Source organism: Alexandromys fortis, unplaced genomic scaffold (genome assembly GCF_014885135.2).
Source record: "Alexandromys fortis isolate MF-2015 unplaced genomic scaffold, M_Fortis_MF-2015_v1.1 scaffold_151, whole genome shotgun sequence".
Taxonomy (NCBI): domain Eukaryota; kingdom Metazoa; phylum Chordata; class Mammalia; order Rodentia; family Cricetidae; genus Alexandromys; species Alexandromys fortis.
In genome coordinates, this window is record NW_026068043.1 from 816,607 (window position 1) to 829,382 (window position 12,776).

General features: G+C 46.8%; 1 protein-coding gene across 6 annotated transcripts in view; it reads right to left on the bottom strand.

The window, feature by feature from the left end:
• Positions 1 to 12,776, bottom strand: part of LOC126516025 (general transcription factor II-I repeat domain-containing protein 2) — a 34,608-nt gene that overhangs the window by 18,619 nt on the left and 3,213 nt on the right. For 4 of the 6 annotated variants that reach the window (XM_050166154.1, XM_050166153.1, XM_050166157.1 and 1 more), the window contains exons 2-7: positions 11,214 to 11,314; positions 9,911 to 10,049; positions 7,053 to 7,154; positions 4,617 to 4,800; positions 4,233 to 4,261; positions 716 to 770 (exon numbers count right to left, since the gene is read on the bottom strand). In XM_050166154.1, the coding sequence (XP_050022111.1) occupies positions 716 to 770; positions 4,233 to 4,261; positions 4,617 to 4,800; positions 7,053 to 7,154; positions 9,911 to 10,049; positions 11,214 to 11,309 (605 nt within the window). In that variant the 5' untranslated portion in view covers positions 11,310 to 11,314. The remainder of the gene's footprint in view (positions 1 to 715; positions 771 to 4,232; positions 4,262 to 4,616; positions 4,801 to 7,052; positions 7,155 to 9,910; positions 10,050 to 11,213; positions 11,315 to 12,776) is intronic. The other 2 variants (XM_050166156.1, XM_050166155.1) reach the window with 2 other exon arrangements.

Genomic DNA, 12,776 nt, shown 5'->3' on the forward strand with positions numbered 1-12,776 from the left:
GGAGGCAGAGGCAGGGGGATTTCTGTGAGTTCCAGATCAGCCTGGTCTAGAGAGTGAGTTCCAGGAGAGCCAGAGTTATATAGTGAAACCCTGTTTCTTGTGTCATACACACATACACACACACACGCACACATGTGGTATACATACCTACATGAACACATAAAAAAAACAACATTCTTACTTTTTTCGGGGGGGGGGCTGAGACACGGCCTCACACAGGCTGTCCTCAAACTCACTATGGAGCCAAGAGAGTCTTGACCCCTTGATCGCCTTGCTTCCCCTCTCTATGCTGAAATCACAAGGCTTTGTCACTATTTCTGGTTCATTATTCATTTATGCCTTTATTATTTATTTATTTTGTTTTTTCAAGACAGGGTTTCTCAGTGTAGTCTTGGCTGTCCTGGAACTCAATCTATAGACCAGGCTGGCCTTGAACTTCCAGATCCATCTGCCTCTGCCTCCCAAGTGCTGAGTTTAAAGACATGAGCCACCACCGCCTGGTTCATCCTATGTCTCTATTTTACTTTTTAAAATTTATTTATTATTTTATGTGCACTTGTGTTTTGCCTACAGGTATGTCCATGTGAGGGAGTCAGAGCCCCTAGAATGAAGTTACAGACAGCTGTGAGCTCCCATGTGGGTGCTGAGAATTGAACCCATTCTATGCCTTTACTAATTGCTGTTTTATTTATTTATTATTGTTGTTGGTTTTTACCTGTCATTTGGGGGTAGTGCCAGCCTCTCGGCATCTGTCAGCATCCCAAGACCACCTGTGCAGGAACAAGGTACACATTAGTCTCTCAGCACTGTGGGGGACAGGACCCACATTCAAGGACACATTGTTTGAAAGCCAAGAGAACAGAGACCTCTCAGCTCAAGGCCATCACAGAACGCCAATGGGGAGGAAGCTGGTCAAAACAGCCCTGATTGTTAGAGCAGCTGGTGGGGTTCGCTGGAGTGAGCAGGCAGTGCCAGGAGTGTGGGTGTCACCCTCAGCCTGGCCACTTGCTAGCTAGGTCTCCTGAGTGAGTCAGTACACGGGCTGTCTGCTTCTTCATGGGCACAGTGAGGCTTAGCGAGAAGTAGGGCCCTCCACTGCCAGTGGTTCCCAACCCCCAGGCTCCCAGCCCAGCCTGAGGGGACTCTGGGAAAAACCAATGTCCTGGACATGAAGAAGCTTTCGGTGTCACCACTATCCCCTTAGTAATACACTGATACCTTTTGGGTTTCATCGTTGGATTTATTTTTCAAGATAGGTAGCTCAGGCTGGCTTGAAATACCCTGGGTACTAAGGATAACCCTGAACTCCGGATCCTCCTTCTTCCACCCCCAAAGCACTAGGCTTTCTTCTCTCCTTCTTGCTTTTAAAATGTCTTTCCTCATTTGTATTGGGACTTTTTATTTTCCTAATTTATTGATCTTAAGTTTTATTTTTGGTGCTGAGGATTGACCCCAGAGCAGGGCTGAGTATGTGCTAGGCAAGTGCCCTACCTCTGAGTTCCGTCACCTCGGCTCTCTTTTGGTTTGCAATGAAGGCTCATCATGTAGCTTGAGCTGGCCTGGAACTCATTCTAAGGCCCAGGCAGGCCTCAAACCTGTTCTTCTCCTGCCTCAGTCTCCCCAGCACTAAGATGGCAGTCCTTGGTCATCATGCTGGTCAGTCTAACCCTTGCTACTCGTCCATGGTATTGGGTGTCCTAAGTGGGCTGGACTGGAGTAATGCATTGTACAGAAGGGAGCTGGCATCTAGGGACTTCTGAGTCCTCACATGGAGTTCCAGTGCTGACATCCCACATGGGCTGAGGAACCACAGCCAGTGTCACCGTGGAAGCACTACATGTCAGTTGCTATGTGCGACTATTGTTTGATAAGAATTATTCTGGGGTGACAGTCACATGGTCTCCTGTCATTCAACCACCACACTAAGGTTCTTCTTTGGCTTTTCAGTTTTATTTATTCATTTCTGCTTTTTTTAAAATTTTTTTTAATTTATTTATTATGTATACAACATTCTGTCTGTATGCCTGTTGGCCAGAAGAGGGCACTAGACCTCATTACAGATGGTTATGAGCCACCATGTGGTTGCTGGGAATTGAACTCAGGACCTTTGGAAGAGCAGGCAATGCTCTTAACCTCTGAGCCATCTCTCCAGCCCTCATTTCTGCTTTTTTATGTGTATTTGCCAGTGCCTGCATGCATGTATATCACAGGCATGCCTGATGCCCTTGGAAGCTAGAAGCGGGCATGGATCCTATAGAGCTAGAGTAATAGGCACTGTAAGCCACTGTGTGGTGCTGAGAACGGTGCCCCGGCCTTCTGCAAGAGTTATTAACCACTGGAGCATCTCTCCAGACCTTTCTTTGAGACAAGGTTTTGCTATGTAGCCCAGGCTGGTCTTGAACTCCCAACTCTCCTGACTCAGTCTCTCAAATGCTGGGATGACAGTGTGTATTACCACCACACTGGACACCAACTCCCTGCTCTAACAGGAGCCAGAGGACTACAAGGCCCTCACAGGGATCCCACAAACAGGTGGCCTAGAAGGGGACCACAGTTAGGTACACAGCAACGGGAGGACCACAGTTCCCAACCCTGTAACTCCTTCCTCTGCCTGAGCTGTCAATCATGACATCCCCTTTAGACAACATAGTTTGTAAACCACTAGGGGCACAACTCCAGTTACATTTCAAAAATCATAATTTAAGAAAATAACGTGGATGGATTTCTTCATTTCTTTCTTTTTTTAGACAAGGTCTTACTATGTAGCTTTGGCTGGTTAAAGATTCACTAGGTGGACCAGCATGGCTTTGAACTCAGAGACAGCCCTGCCTCTGACTTCCAAGTGCTGGGATAAAGACACTTGATATTATGCCCAGCCATAGATGGGTGGATTTTTAAATGCCTTTGGCAGAGGTATTTGGAGTGTGTGTTTGTGTGTGGGTACATTCATTGCTGTGAATCAAGGGGACGGGGACATCTGGGTTCCCACAGGTCGAGGGTACTCCGCCACACAGCTTTGTTATCTCATAGGAACCAACCTGATGAGTCGTTGCTTGTTGATTTCTTAAACTTTTGTCTCTTTGAGGCAGGTTCTTTTTGGCCTCAAACCCAGAGAGATTTGCCTGCTTCTGCCTCCTGAGTGATGGAACCAAAGGGGTGAGGCAGAGTCTTGCTATGCAGTCTAAGCTGAACTTGAACTTGCTACATAGTTCAGGCTGGCCTTGCCTCCTGAACCTCTTGCCTCAGCCTCCCCAGTGATGAGACTACAACAGTGTCCACCACCCCGACGAGCCCCTGCTTATCATAAGAGCTATATCACTGTGAAGGTTTTCAATCAAGCTGTTCCAGCCCCATCCCAACCCCACGGATGATGCTAACATTCTAAGAGCACCACTGCTTGTTTGGATCTTTGCTAAACAGATCATTACTTCTAGACCCGAGTTTTAGAGACAAAGGAATGAATCCTTGACCCTCAAACCCATCAACCTCTGGTTCATGCAGAGCTGGTACTCACAGACCAGCAGCTGACTCCCTATGTCCCCACACTCCTCTGGAAGACCAGGTGGGTGTCACTACAGATTCTCCCTAGTCTAGGCTCTGATGAACCTCGGCTGTTGTTTCTTCCTGTGCTGGCCTGGCTCTTGAGAGTTATCGGTTCTCTCTACTTTATAATGTTGGTAAGAGAACCCAGAGTCTGATGCATGTTACATAGGCACCCCCTACTGAGGCATGCCCCAAGCCCCTCACTGGGGATTCTAGGCAGATGCTCTAAAACTGAGCCACACCCCAGCCCCTCACTGGGGGATTCTAGGCAGGGGCTCTACCGCTGAGCCACACCCCAGCCCCTCACTGGGAGATTCTAGGCAGGTGCTCTACTAATGAGCCCATACCCTGAGCCCCTCACTAGGGGATACTGGATCAGATTTTTCCCACTGAGCTATGCCTCTAGAACCTCACTAATGGATCTAGGCAGGTGCTCTACCACTTAGCCAGGCTACCAGCACATTGGGGGATTCTAGGCAGGTGCTTTACTATTGAACCACACACTCAGACCCTCACTGGGCAATCCCATAGGTAATAGATCTACTATCAAGAGGCCACCACCCCAAGCACAGATTGCCTCCTTGATGTGGTAAAATGAAGGAGAATATCAAAACATGCATTATCCTCAGCATAGTAGCGGATGTTCAGTGGTTCTGGGCAGTCACTGAGGATCAGAACCCGCTACTCACCCAGCTGGCTCTCTGCACCTCGGAAAGGTCTGCAAGAAAACCAACACCATTACCCAACATGAACACAAGCAGACCAGTCACACACAGTGAACAACCCACTTTGCGGCAATTCTGGGCCTAGAACCCAGGACCTGGTACATGCCAGATGAGAGCTCTAGGACTCAGCTATGGCTTCAGTCCATGATAATCTTGTTTATTTATTGATTTTTGAGACGGGTTTCAGTATACATCCCAGGCTGTCCTTGAACTCACTGTAACCCAGGCTTGCCTAGGTGACTCTCCTGCCTCAGTCTCCCGGTACTGCAATTGCAGGCCTGTACCTCCATACTTGATTCGAGCCAGCTTGCCTTTGAGCAAACGGTTAGAGGACATGGAGCAGATTACCTGTTTATGACAAATGAAATCCCTGCTTTGTTCTCCAGAATCCACCTCAGGGTTTCAGGACTGTAACTGTCGGGGTGCTGAAAGGCCAGGCCTTCCGGAAGGCCCTGCACCAGCACAGCTGTCTTGTCCTGAAGCATCTGCTCATAGGGAACAGGGACCGTAGCTATCGTCCCCAGAGCTTTACCTAGAGCAGGAGCAAGAGATGGCGGATGATAGCTGCAGAATTTCAACCAGCCAACTTCACCCAGGCAATCAGACGCTGGGTTACGTGGCTTGAACATGCATTAAAAGCACAAAGTGTGCTCTCCTTCCGCTTCCTGAGTGTGGCTGCAGTGTGATCAGTAAGTTCCCTGCTTCTGCTGTTGCCATGGCGGACTCTACCCCTCTTGGTTTTTTTTTTTTTTTGATTTTTGAGACAGGGTTTCTCCGTAGCTTTTTGGTTCCTGTCCTGGAACTAGCTCTTGTAGACCAGGCTGGCCTTGAACTCACAGAGATCCTCCTGCCTCTGCCTCCTGAGTGCTGGGATTAAACTCTTGGTTTTTTTCTTTTTTTCTTTCTTTTTTTTTTTTTTTTTTTTTTTTTTTTGTTTTTTGTTTTTGGGGNGTGACCAGGCTGGTCTCAAACTCACAGAGATCCGCCTGCCCCTGCCTCCCAAGTGCTGGGATTAAAGGTGTGCGCCACCACCACCCGGCTTCTACCCCTCTTGTGATGGCTGATCTTGCTTGTTGACTTGAATGCATTAGGAATCAACTAAAACCCAAGAAGCTGGGCACAGCCATGAACGATTTTCTTGATTGGATCATTTGAGGCAAGGTGACTTACCCTAAAACTGAGCCACACCTTCAGGTGGCAGTCCACATTAAAAGGACATGGAAGATGCCGGGCGATGGTGGCGCAAGCCTTTAATCCCAGCACTCGGGAGGCAGAGGCAGGCGGATCTCTGTGAGTTCGAGACCAGCCTGGTCTACAGAGCTAGTGCCAGGATAGGCTCCAAAGCCACAGAGAAACCCTGTCTTGAAAAACCAAAAAAAAAAAAAAAAAAAAGGACATGGGAGGAGGGAGCTTTTGCATTTTGCCTGCTTGCCCTCAGTCTTGCTGGCAAAGTAATCTATCCTGCTGCTGAGGCACTCCTTTGCTGCTATTAGAACCTGATCCTTCGGGATTCCAACACAGCCCCTGAAGACTAGCTAAGACATCCATCCTGTGGACTGGACAACTGCCAGGTCCTTGATCTTTCTGTCAGGAGACAATCATTGTTGGATTAACTGGACCACAGCCTGTAAGTCATGCGAATAATTCGATATATATATATATATACATGCATACTTATATATGTATAAATATATATACACATCCACATAGATGTGTTATGTATACATTAATTATATCTATACACACATATATATAACCACACACAGAGATATATACGTACATATCCAGCACATACACACAAATGTATGTCAAATAGACTGTTTCCTCCCCAACTTGCTTTTTGTTCCCCCCTTGGTTTTTTGAGACAGGGTTTCTTTGTGTAACAGCCTTGGCTGTCCTGGAACTCACTCTGTGGACCAAGCTGGCCTTGAACTCAGAAATCCTCCTGCCTCTGCCTCCTGAGTGCTGGGATTAAAGACATGCTCCTGGTTAGTTCTTTTACTTGAGTTTTTGAGAAAGGTAGCCCATGGTAGCCTGAACCCAGGTTGGTATTCACCTTGCAGTGATCCTCCTGCCTCGAGGTCATGAGTGCTGGAATCCCATCTAGCTCTCCTGTGATATTTCCTATGTGAATGTCTATCATTGTACTTTCTCCACATTTGTACTCATTACCCTCCCCTTTCTGCCGCACACTGGGTGATTTACAGGTATGTTCTGTTTTTATTCTTTGTGATGCTGATGACAGAACTAGAGCCCCAGTGAGGGGCTGGAGGTGTGGCTCAGTGGTACAGCACCTGCCTAGAATCCCCCAGTGAGGGGCTGTAGGTGTGGCTCAGTGGTAGAGCACCTGCCTAGAATCCCCCAGTGAGGGGCTGGGGTATGGCTCAGTGGTACAGCACCTGCCTGGCAGGCATGCGACTCCAGGTTTCCCCCACAACACTGCAAAGTAAATATATAAATTACTGAGTAAATGAGTTCATAGAATCCTTAGTCATCAAATTGATACAATTACACATCTCCTCCATGACTATTTAGAGCACTCATGAGACCGAGAGAGGGTTCAGGGGTAAAAAAGCTTACAGTGCACACATGGTGACCTGACTTCAATCAATCTCCTGAACCCTCAATAGAAGAATACCAACTTCCTGCAAGTTGCTCTATGGCCTCCAAGGGTATTGTATGGCACGTGTGCACCTCACTCACTTTCTCTCTCTCTCTCACACACACACACAAGTGTGTGTTGGGGATGTACGGAGGCGGTTCCCATGCTCCATCAGGACTTACGGTAACAAAGGCTGAAATGGTCCTCCACTGCTTTCCTGAGCAGCTGGGCTTCTCCATTTTCGGGACACAGTGGTTTCTCTTCAGTTAGCCCTTCCCCCTGGCCTGTAAACACAGGATGAGAATGGGTCAGAGTAAGCACTCTGTCTGGCCCTTTAATCTGTATTTTTGGTACTGAGGGAAAAGGAGGGAAAAAAGGAAAAAATCATAAAATGACCCTCTTACGTAAAGAAATAAAGAAGGATCATCTTTTTTTGTTGGTTTTGGTTTTTGTTTTTCGAAGGATCGAAGCCAGAGCTTCACACATTCTAGACAACCACTCTACTCATTGAGCTCTTTCTCCTCGTCCCTAGAGCAATTTTTCCAAAAAGATTTATTTATTAATTATGTATACAGTTTTCTGTCTGCATATGTGTCTGCAGGCCAGAAGAGGGCACCAGAATCATTATTGATGGCTGTGACCCACCATATGGGTGCTGGGAGTTGAACTCAGGACCTCTGGAAAAGCAGCCAGTGCTCTTAACTGCTGAGCCATGTCTCCAGTTCAAATAGAGTAATTTTTTTAAACAGTTATTCTTATGTGTATGTGTGTGTATGACACACGTGTGTTGACACTCTTGGAGGCCAGAAGAGAACATCCGATCCCTTGGCGCTGGAGTTACCAGAGGTTCTTACTGATCTGATGAGGATGCTGAGAGCCAATCTTGGGTCCTGTGTAGGTGCAGCAATGCCTTAACCACTATCTCTCTAGCCCCAACAGAATGGCAGGCTTATATGATGAATAGGATCAAGCCTGGTGGCCACCCCTGAAATGAAGCTACTGCTCCCCGTATGCCTGGGTGAGTCAGCACTTGGGAGTCTGAGAAAGGAGGGCCAGCACAAGGGCAGCAATGACTACAGTCTCACAGGTGACCCTATCTCAAAATGACACAAATAACAAGAAAAATCCTCAACTAAATCCTACACCATCTCAAGAATCCTTAGCTGGGCATGGTGGCACAGACCTGCAATCCCAGCACTCAGCAGGTGCAGGGAGGAGGATCCTGAGCTAAGGTAATCCTCAGCAGTAAAGGCAATACACCACGTCAGCATGAGCAAAATTCCTATCATCAGGCTAGGCATGCTGGGACGTGTTGTCAATCCCAGCACTCAGGAGGCAATGGCAGATGGATCTGAGTTCAAGGACAGCCAGGGCTACCCAAAGAAACCGTCAGTTGAAAAAAAAAAAAAAAAAAAACCATAGGGCTGGAGAAATGGCTCAGTGGTTAAGAGCACTGACTGTTCTACCAGAGGTCCTGAGTTCAATTCCCAGCAACCACATGGTGGCTCACAGCCATCTCTAATAAGATCTGTTGCCAACTTCTGGCCTGCTGGGACACATGCAGGCAGAACATTGTATACATAATAAATAAATAAATCTAAAAAGAAAAAAGAAAAAAAAAACAAAACCAACCTGTAGTTGGTTTGCTTAACTATTTTTAACTCTTTCGGCTTTTTGGGGCCTGTCACCCAGCTCCCAAATAAATTACACAGAGGCTTATTCTTTTTTTTTTTTTTTCTTGTTTTTGTTTTGTTTGTTTGTTTTTGGAATTCCCTCCGTAGACCAGCCTGGCCTCAAACTCACAGATATCCATCTGCCTCTGCCTCCTGAGTACTGGGATTAAAGACACCACCACCCCCTGGCCACAGCGGGTGTGTGTGTGTGTGTGTGTGTGTGTGTGTGTGTTTTCCGAGACAGGGTTTCTCTGTAGCTTTGAAGACCAGGCTGACATCGAACTCACAGAGCTCTGCTTGCCTCTACCTACTGAGTGCTGGGATTAAAGGCATGTGCCACCACAGCCTGGCAGTTATTCTTAATTCTTATAAATTCCCGGCCTTAGCTTAGTTTATTTTTAGCCAGCTTTTCTTAATTTAAATCATCCTGTCTATCTTTTGCCTCTGGCCTTTTATCTTTCTCTTTCTGTATACCTTTCTTTACATTTTATTCCATGGCTGGCTGTGTAGCTGGCCCCTGAAGTCCTTTCTCCTTTTCTCATTCCTTGATCTTTTCATCCCAGATTTCTCCTATTTATTCTCTCTGCCTGCCAGCACCACCCATCCTTTCTCCTGCCTGGCTATTGGCTATTCAGCTCGTTATTAGGCCAATCAGGTGTTTTAGGCAGGAAAGTAACACAGCTCACAGACTTAAACAAATGCATCATAAAAGAATGCAACACACCTGCCAGGCGGTGGTGGCGCACGCCTTTAATCCCAGCACTTGGGAGGCAGAGGCAGGCGGATCTCTGTGAGTTCGAGACCAGCCTGGTCTACAAGAGCTAGTTCCAGGACAGGCTCCAAAACCACAGAGAAACCCTGTCTCGAAAAACCAAAAAAAAAAAAAAAAAAAAAAAGAATGCAACACACCTTTGCATCATTAAACAAATGTTCCACAGCATAAACAAATGCACATCTTTAACTTATATTCTACAACACTAAACAAACAAAACAAACAAACAAAAATCAGTAAATGCAATACATCATGTTAACAGAATGCTTAGTAAAAATCCTATCATCAGTATGGTATATGTTTTAATTGTGGGAGGCAGAGGCAGGAGGATCTCTGTGAGTTCAAGGCAGCCTGGTCTAGATAGCAAGTCTTAAGTCAGCTAGGGCTACATAATGAGACCCTGCCTCAATTTTTTTTATATAAAATGAAATATGAGGCTAAAATTGGGGCTATAGTAACAGTTCAATGGTGAAGTACTTGCCTAGCATGTATGAGGACCTAAATTTAGTCCCCAATGTAAAAACCAAGCAAGCAAACAAACGAACAAACAAACAAACAGCACCAGGGGAGACACGATACAGTGCTGGCCACCTACAATGCTGTGCGAAGTCTTTCTGGAAATCCTGTCTGGCGTTGACAAAGGCACAGCCTCGATCTGTCCCCACCACGTACACCTCCGCCTCATACACGGCAATGCAGGCCACCTCGGCCTTGGACTTGGCCAGCTCTTTACACTGCAACAGAAACGCAGAACAATGGTGGCTTCTACACATGCAGGACTCGAGTTGGTTAGGTGGGCTGAGGAGTCCTACTAAAGGGACAGAGGGAAAAATCAAGTACAAGAGAGATGGCACACACCCATGATCCCAGCACAGAGGAGACAGAAAGATCAAAGTCTCCCTGGCATAGCAAGTTCAAGGTCAGCCTGGGCTGGATGAGAATCTGTCTCAAAAAACAAAGCAAAGAAGGGGCAAGTACGAAGAGATTTCTCCCAGACGCCCAAACTGCTCATTCTTTCTCTTTCCATATTCTACTTTTCACTTTATTATGAGTAGTGGTAGTAGTATGTGTGTGTGCATGCATCAGCATGCCCACATCATAGTACTTGTGTGAAGGTCAGAGAACAGCTTGCAGGGGTCAGTTCTCTCCTCCTACTCTGTGGGTCCTGAGAACTGAGCTCAGATAGTCAGCGTTGTGTCAGGCTCCTTTGCCTGTTGAGCTATCCCACTGGCCCTACTTTACGGTTATTATATTTACCTACAGAAACACATACACACAGGATGGAAGACCTGCGAGAGGGCCTGCTCTGCCCTCATGCCTTGCACCCCGTGTCTAGAAGAAGCCTGGATTGTGGGGGGCCCATCACGAGTGCTTGTTTTTCAAATGCAGGAATGGATCCATTTCCATTCCATTATTTTGGGGGCCGATATTTCTAGTTTTCTTTTTTTCTTTTCTTAGGGGGTAAAGAGGATGGTCTCATGTATCCCAGACTGGCCTTGAACTCACTGTTAGGCTAGCAAGATGGCCCAGTGGATAGCCTTACCACCTAAGTTCGATCCCCAGGACCCATAAGATGGAAGCAGAGTACCAGCTTCCCAAAAGCCATCCTCTGACCTTGGGGTACATTCTATGGCCTGTACATGCAGGCACGCACATCACATACACTAATTGTTTGTAAAAAGATCAAAACAACCCTGACCCATGCCCTTGCTGCCCTTGAACTCCTGACCCTTCTTTCTCTACCTCCCAAAGTGCTGGGGTTTACGGGTGTATATTGCCACTCCTGGAATGAAGGATACCCTCATACAGACAAGACGGGGTACATAAGGAGTGACCCCAAAGTGTGTCACCATCCTTCAGCAATGGTCTGAGATATTGGCAGAACCAGAGCATCTCACCATGGACTCCAGAGCAGACATGAGGAACGTCACCACCATCCTGCTGTCTGAAGACTCATCTCCAGTGGGCACGGTGGGCACTGCTACCTGGGCCATTGCTCCTACAAAAGAGAAACAAGAATGCAAGTGGTGTCAGTGTCCTTGTGATCACATGACTACAGCTCGGTGAGTTCATGAACTGAAGGGCCATTATGGTTTAAAGGTTTGATCCCCAGGCTGGTGCAGGATGGAGATGCCAGTAACTCTGGGAGGTGAGGCATCCTGAGGACATGAGGGTACCCTTGTAGGACACCCAGACTCTACCTAACCTGAAGCTCCCACAGCAGAGATACAAGATGCATGGAGGAATGTGGGGTTGAGGTGGGTCCCATCATGACCTACCAGGAAGTTCTTGAGAGAAGAGTGCTCCAGTTATTTTTTTAAAGGGTCTCATAAAATAGCCCCTGGCTGGCCTGGAACTCATCGATAGACCACGCAAACAGGCCTTAACATCATAAAGATCTTCCTGTTGCTGCCTCCTGAGTGTTGGGATTAAAGGAATGTGCCACCACGCCTGTTTCTATTTTATTTTATTTTGCAGAAGGGTCTTATGCAGCTCACCCTGCCGACATTGAACTATGTGGCCAACGATGACTTCCTGACCGACCCTCCGGCCTCTATTTTCCAAGTGCTAAGAATACTGACACATACCACTATGCTTGGCTTAAAACACTGGCCTTTAACAAAGAAGGAAATGACAGGAAGAGAGGTAGGGGCTGATCCTAAGGGATAGCATCACTAACAGTGATGAACAATCAACACTGTCCTACACTAATTATGCTTTATCTGTATCCTGTATACAGCAACATAAGAGGCAGGGAAACTTTTTTTTTTAAAGTACAGTCATTATTTTTTTTAATTTATTTATTATGTATACAATATTCTGTCTGCATGTATGCCTGCAGGCCAGAAGAGGGCACCAGACCTCATTACAGATGGTTGTGAGCCACCATGTGGTTGCTGGGAATTGGAACTCAGGACCTTTGGAAGAGCAGGCAATGCTCTTAACCTCTGAGCTACTTCTCCAGCCCCCCAAATTAGAAGTCTTGATCACAGCACATCTAGATTGTTGACCACAACCAGGGAGTCTCTGTCTTACCTACATGGCAGGTGATATTGATAGTGCACAGACAAAAGGCTGGCAACAAATGCACACTGTGAATCTTGGGGACATAACTGAGGACTTCAGATTCTTGGGACAGATAGTCATGGGCATCTTTACTAAAACATTCAGACAGCAACACTGCCTCTCTTATGCTTTTCTCTCAAAATGAAGCCAACTCCAAAGGATCCACAAGATGTCTTTTCTGAGCCAGGCATGGATGGCACATGCCTTCATGTTGAAATTAGGAGCGGCGGGGCTGCGTCCCTGGCACCCGGCCGCCCTCATGGCTAGGTTATGCCCAGAAATAATTACACGGAAACTGTATTCTTTCAAACACTGCCTGGCCTGGCTAGTTCCAGCTTCTTATTGGCTAGCTCTTACATATTGTTCTAACCCATTTCTAATATTCTGTGTAGCCC